Source organism: Zingiber officinale, chromosome 8B (genome assembly GCF_018446385.1).
Source record: "Zingiber officinale cultivar Zhangliang chromosome 8B, Zo_v1.1, whole genome shotgun sequence".
Classification (NCBI taxonomy): Eukaryota; Viridiplantae; Streptophyta; class Magnoliopsida; order Zingiberales; family Zingiberaceae; genus Zingiber; species Zingiber officinale.
This window is the reverse complement of record NC_056001.1, coordinates 56,837,854-56,843,969: the sequence shown is the minus strand read 5'-3', so window position 1 is coordinate 56,843,969 and position 6,116 is coordinate 56,837,854. Positions and strand designations below refer to the sequence as shown.

General features: G+C 37.4%; 1 protein-coding gene across 1 annotated transcript; it reads left to right on the top strand.

Annotated features, from left to right (window-relative positions):
• Nucleotides 1-1,122: 1,122 nt before the first annotated feature.
• Nucleotides 1,123-5,258, top strand: LOC122015826 (lipase-like). Its single transcript, XM_042572881.1, has 11 exons — nucleotides 1,123-1,280; nucleotides 1,454-1,543; nucleotides 1,760-1,839; nucleotides 2,709-2,774; nucleotides 2,881-2,928; nucleotides 3,013-3,080; nucleotides 3,493-3,565; nucleotides 3,644-3,805; nucleotides 4,295-4,489; nucleotides 4,773-4,861; nucleotides 4,929-5,258. Exons 2-11 carry the CDS (start codon nucleotides 1,471-1,473, stop codon nucleotides 5,134-5,136), a joined length of 1,062 nt encoding a protein of 353 aa, XP_042428815.1. The 5' UTR covers nucleotides 1,123-1,280; nucleotides 1,454-1,470; the 3' UTR covers nucleotides 5,137-5,258.
• Nucleotides 5,259-6,116: the final 858 nt, after the last annotated feature.

The following is a 6,116-nucleotide window of genomic DNA, read 5'->3' as shown; positions in this document are numbered from 1 at the left end:
TTTTAAAATACTCCTCTTTGTTTTACTTTGGTTAAAATTATTTGTGCTCTAGAATAATTAGAACAATATATCTCTCGAACTCGAAGATGGAGTAACTTTAATCGAGCTTCGATAAAAGTATTTTAAAAAAGACATTGATCCTGTCTGAATCATTGAACCAGCGGACGCTGGACACGTAATGCTCTCCTAGTTGATGACGTGACTCCCCCGCTGACCGTGTGGAGCTCCGGCGAACCTGTAAAAAAGTCTGGCCGGGAAGGGGTTCCCGGCGACGACCCTCCGACGCTCAAGTCAGGCAAGTAAGCAGCAAAAAGTGATTTCGAATACGAGAATCACTCTACCTCCGGCGAAGTCTGCGAGCTCTTATATAGAGCTGGAGGAAGCTCATGCACACCAATCGAGGTGTACATGTAGGCTGTGGCCATACCCGGGTATGACTTGTCAGGTGACCTTGCTTGACGCCATACTGCTACAGTTCGACCACCTTTCCGATGGGACATGAGGACATTCTGTCCTAGGCCTTCATACATAACATGTCCTTCGACCATACTTCCTGTCAGAGGATGTTCCCTTGCTTCATGTTTATGGTGAACGTCCTGCCGATCGACAATCCCATTCTGCCCAGCCAGACTTAAATGCTAGTCTGCTCGGGAGAATCTTGGTCGTGCGCTCGGCTACGCCTATTCAGTCTGATTGATTTATGCATTGGCCGAGTGGACCTCCATGTCGGCTCGGCGTCCTTGTTTATCATGAGCGTCGGAAATCCGACCCCTCGTCGGGTCTATGCTTCTGCTTATGCCCTTGGGCCGTTCCGCTCCTACTGCCCGGTCGGTCGTCCTTCTCCAATCGGCCTCTGGCCTTAGTCTTCACATGGTGTTGACTTCTCTAAAAAAAAAAAAAAAAAAAAAAAAAAGGAGGGCCCCACCTTATCACGGATCAGACATATTTCAAATATTAAATTACGAGTGAGATAGTGTTATCTTGTTAATAATATAAATAATTTGAGGGTGTTCTGTTTAATATTGTCTCAATAATTTTCTGCTATTGTAATCACAAACAAAGATACAAATGCCCGGCTCGCTTCCAAGAACTAAAAAGAAAACCAGTGGGCCACGTCCACGTGGACGTCATTGATTGCTGACTAGAATTCCTCCATCGATTTAAAATGATTGTGGACCTTGTGGTCTAGAGCTGGAAGATCATAACTGATTGGAAAGAAACCAAATCGCCACTTCGCATTTTGGCGATCGATTCCGGTTCCAAACGAGATTACAAAGAAAGTAAGCTCCTTTTCCGGTCTTTCTTCGCTTAAAGCTTTGATTTTTCACTTTATTTCAGCATTTTTCTGTTGGAGATTTGGTTCCCCTTTTCTGTAGCTCCTTTTCCGCTTTCAGTTCCATGTAATGCTCGAAGAATCGCAGAAAGATTTGACTTTTTTTTCTGTTCCGTGTAGGAATCTTCCCTGTTTGGATGGCCTTGGCCCGACGGCCGTGGTTAACGCTGCTGGTTTTGGCCGGATGGCTTGCTGTTTCCGGTGGAAGAGGTGAGATGAGCTCTTTTTTATGTCGCAGGAAATTTGTAGTTTTTTCTCTGATAAAGTTGAGGAATTAGGTATGATTTTCTTATTTGCAAACCTCGGAATGTCTGGAAAGGCTAGGGTTCTGTTACCTCTTTTGGGCATTTTGTGTGAAAATTGGTATGCTTCTGTTTACATGCTTTTGATTCAAGATTTGTAATGCTTGCTCATGGTGGTGAACAGAAATTGCGATCGAGCATGAAAATAGCTATCCTTGCTACAATCGAACTATTGCGAAGATACTTGTGGAATATGCTTCTGCTGTGAGTATCAGTGATTGCATGCCAGCATATTTAGATGTTTTACTTTGGGAAACCTTAAGTTCTTGTCTATGTAAGTAAATTCTATGTTTATACACTCAAACATTAAGGTTTTCTGAATTCTCAGTTGTTATCAAGCTGATCTGTTATGATTATATGGCTTTTTCTTGGAGTTGATTCCTGTGTTTCACATCCTTACTGCATATCTAACATGTTTGCCAAATAATCTTCCTATTATGGCTTCTTATCTCCATAATCCCTTTGCTAAAATCATATTAATTTCCGAATTGATGTTAAGCACAGTGGTAGTAAAAAAAAGGCAATATGTTTCTTTTGTTGTTATGTTGGAATAACAGATGAGAAAGAAAGCTTTACACAAATTTAATATTGCAAAAAAATCAATGTCATCGGCCCTATAAATTGGCACTTTGGATTTAGTATTGATGTGGGCATAGAGTGGGAAAGAAAATTTTGCTTGTGCATTCTTCTTGATTGTTGTAGCATTCTTCTTGATGCCATTACGGTGGCTTGTTTGTTTAAGAATTAATATCTAAGTTGACTCAATAATGACTGTTTATTATTTAGGCTCAGGAAAATTGTGTTTAGTTGTGGAAGAAAAAGGTTTGGCATCCTATAGCTTCCAGTTAAGGAGCTATGGTAATTGTTTCAAGGAAATTTTTCATATTTGTGAATTTTTTGGAGAATGAACCTTTTAATAAACAAATGTTTCAGAAACATACCAAAAAAATCTTTTCTTCTTACAAGGATACAGATACGAGACACTCAGACACCATTCAATATATTTCCTTTTACCCATTGGTCTGCTTGTATTTTGTGAACATAATTCCCTCAAGAATAAATTCTTTTCGCAGGTTTACATCACAGATCTTACATCGCTTTATACATGGACCTGCTCGAGGTGTAATGATTTGACAGAGGTAAAAGGAACGATCATTTACTGAATCAGAAGTTTGCCTTTCAGCAAAGGTTGTCTTTTTATGATGACCTTCGTAACTTACTCATGAGACTTTCTCCCTAAAATAGGGGTTTGAGATGGTAGAGCTGATTGTTGATGTCGAAAACTGCTTACAGGTTTACTTAAACCAAAGTTTTTATGCATGTTAAACCAAACACGGAAGATTTTCCATTGTCATTAATATGCAAATTATTTTGTAGGCCTTTGTGGGAATTGATCATGTTCTTAATTCTACCATTATTGCTATCAGAGGCACCAGCGAAAACAGGTAAAATTCACTTTACAATCAATCATCTCTACAATTTTCCTCTCAACAACACAGTAGATATCGAGTGACCAACCATTTATTGTAGAATTATAATTCACAGTTAAGGAAAGATGCCTCTTATCCAAAGAATGGCAACTGTTGTCTTCTGTCATTGTTCTCCTGCTTTGTTGGGAAGTAAGCAGAAATGTAGATCAGGACAAACAACTCAACAACCTCTATGCCTGTGTCTTGAACCATCGACATCTATTTACTAAGCATAGAGTTTATTTGATATTTGCTCTCCTCACTATATAGATCTCTTAATTACAAAAGAAAAGGGAAATAAGATAAATAAATATTTTCAAATTATAGCTCTCTTGGTGTTTATGGGCATTGGGCATAGTTTGACACTTCGAATTACTGATTGGCACAGTATAAAGAATTGGATTCAGGATTTGTTTTGGGTGCAGCTTGATTTGAATTACCCGGGTGTGAAAGATGCAAAGGTATGTTAAATAACATTTTTTACTCTATTCAGCTTTTGCTCATCATCATCATTATCGTGCCTTTTTTTGTCTCCACAGGTTCACCACGGGTTTTATCGTGCTTACCATAACACCATTCTCCGTTACGGGATTACAAGTGCTGTTCAAAGGATTAAGGAATTATACGGAGATATACAGATTATGGTTACAGGACATTCTATGGGAGGGGCTATTGCTTCATTCTGTGCACTTGATCTTAGTGTAAGTTGGATCGAGGCATTAACTGTTCTTATTTCCCATAAACAAAGATTTGCACTGAATAATGTTTGGTTTATGATGCTATCTCTGTTGTTTAAGGAAATTTTTGCCTTCAAAACTCTTCAAAAACACAAATTATGCACTAATTGTAATTGGTACTTGTTTTCGTGTCGTTACGATGATGTCCATAGCTTTGTCACCTGTATTATTTCGATCCTCATGAAATGATATTCTGGGATTTACCCATAAGCTATCTCTGTTGTTTGTAAACTTGGTGGAAAAAGGTCATACATTGGCGCTCCACACAACTGGTCCCACAGTCATTTGTAGAGATGTAAATGATGGGTGATTTTGCCTTTGAACAATGACCATTGTATGGGGGAGGGTACTAACGATACTAACCGAAAGATTTTATCTTGCTTATTGTTTTTCTTAGTGTGGCAACTGGTCAGAATCTTTATATAACAGGACTTATAATTGAATCCTTTTCAGGTAAATTATGGAGTGGAACATGTTCAGCTTATGACCTTCGGGCAACCTCGAGTAGGGAACCCTGCCTTTGCCGCCTACTTCAGCAAGCAAGTGCCTGATACAATTCGCGTGACTCATGCTAAAGATATAGTACCTCATTTGCCACCATATTATGCTTCGTTCTCGAAAAGAACCTACCATCATTTCCCGAGAGAGGTATAATCTTTTCGAACTTACTCTAATAACTCAAGGGGGAAATAGCTTGTTTCCTTTGATTCTACTTCGACTAGAACTCCATCATGTGTCGTAATCCATAATCTTTTTGAATTATGTAGTAAACCTGCTTCTGTCTAGCGTGTTGAACCCCCTAAAATAGCACTAATAGAATGGGTTTAACTTTGTCCCTTGTCCCGAAAATGTGTTCCATCTCATAAAACTCTCAGTCAACTAAGCTTCTTTTCGATATGCTTGAAAGCCATTAATTTCAACGACAATTCAGGTATGGCTCCATCGCGCTGAAGTGGATGGCAAAGAGTACATAGAAGAGAAGATCTGTGATGGCTCTGGAGAAGACCCGACTTGCAGCAGGTATTCTGCACCTTCTTTCCTTCAATGTATTCCATTACATCCATGCTCATGCTTCATCATCGAATAGGTCGGTCTATGGGACAAGTCTAGCCAATCACCTCGAGTATTACGGTGTCGACCTCGAAGCCGATGCTTGGGGCTCTTGTAAGGCTCTTGTGGATGCTAGTGTCTCACAATACTATCTAGAGTACAATGGCAGCATAATCTTGTGGAGGGAACCCACCACTCTACATTCAAAAATAGTTTCTCCTCGATCGGTTGGTAGTTCTCTGTAGAGTTAATTCCTTGTGGGTTTGCATCGAAAAACTGCATGTAAAATAGTAGACACAATCTTAAGTGTAATCTGTGTGTGATCTTTGGTGGATGATGAATTGAATTAGCATCGAAATTGTATCAACTATTTTATGAGTAGACTGTCGTAACAAAACTATTTGAGTAACGAAGTAAAAACTAATACGAGGGAATGCAATACCATCACTTTGTGACTGAATTATCTTTGTTTTTTATACAACATCATAATCAAGCTGTCAAATTATTCAAAACGAAAATTAAAAAGTACGTCCCTTTTTATTAGAATCGAGCGTCTCATTTTGATTATTTTGATTTATTATTAAAAGGACGTCTAACTTCATCTCTATACATTTTATTTTTTAAAATTGTCTTTATTTTTAATGCTATTGTAGCTTGTGTTGCGAATACGATCTTGTAGATGCTACAATTATGTAATTGTAGTATCTATGATTGCTGCTGTAATATGATGTTGACTAGTTGACTAATATCGATCAGTGTTAACCAAAGATGAATTATCCACATTATAAGAGTTATGAATTATAATTGTTATAATGCAATATTATTGTTCTTAGGACGTAATGCAGATGGTGGATTCATGATATCTCTGATGTAATAGTTAAGGATCGATTATAAAGAATTGATAACCTGAGTATGTACCTAATGTCTATGTATTTATATTTATCTTTATCTATATATGTGAGGTCGATACTAAGAGTGTTAAGATAGTCCATTTATTTATTTATTTTAGTATTAGATAAGTTGTTGTGCTTACCAACTTAGCTTGTTGGATAGCAACTATACACGCTTAAATTTTTTTATCTATTTAATCCCACAATCATAAAATAAAAATTCTATTTATTTATTATAACAATTAAGATGAAAATTTCATTTTTTTCAGATAGTTAATCATTTTAGTTATATCTAATGATTTTTATAATATATATTATTATTATTTAATTAAAAT

Excerpts from the sequence above, each read along its gene's own strand:
- LOC122015826 (XM_042572881.1), top strand. The coding sequence starts at position 1,471 with ATGGCCTTGGCCCGACGGCCGTGGTTAACGCTGCTGGTTTTGGCCGGA. Across the intron at positions 2,775-2,880 it reads GGTGTAATGATTTGACAGAG|GGGTTTGAGATGGTAGAGCT; the intron begins GTAAAAGGAACG and ends TCCCTAAAATAG. Across the intron at positions 4,490-4,772 it reads ACCATCATTTCCCGAGAGAG|GTATGGCTCCATCGCGCTGA; the intron begins GTATAATCTTTT and ends ACGACAATTCAG.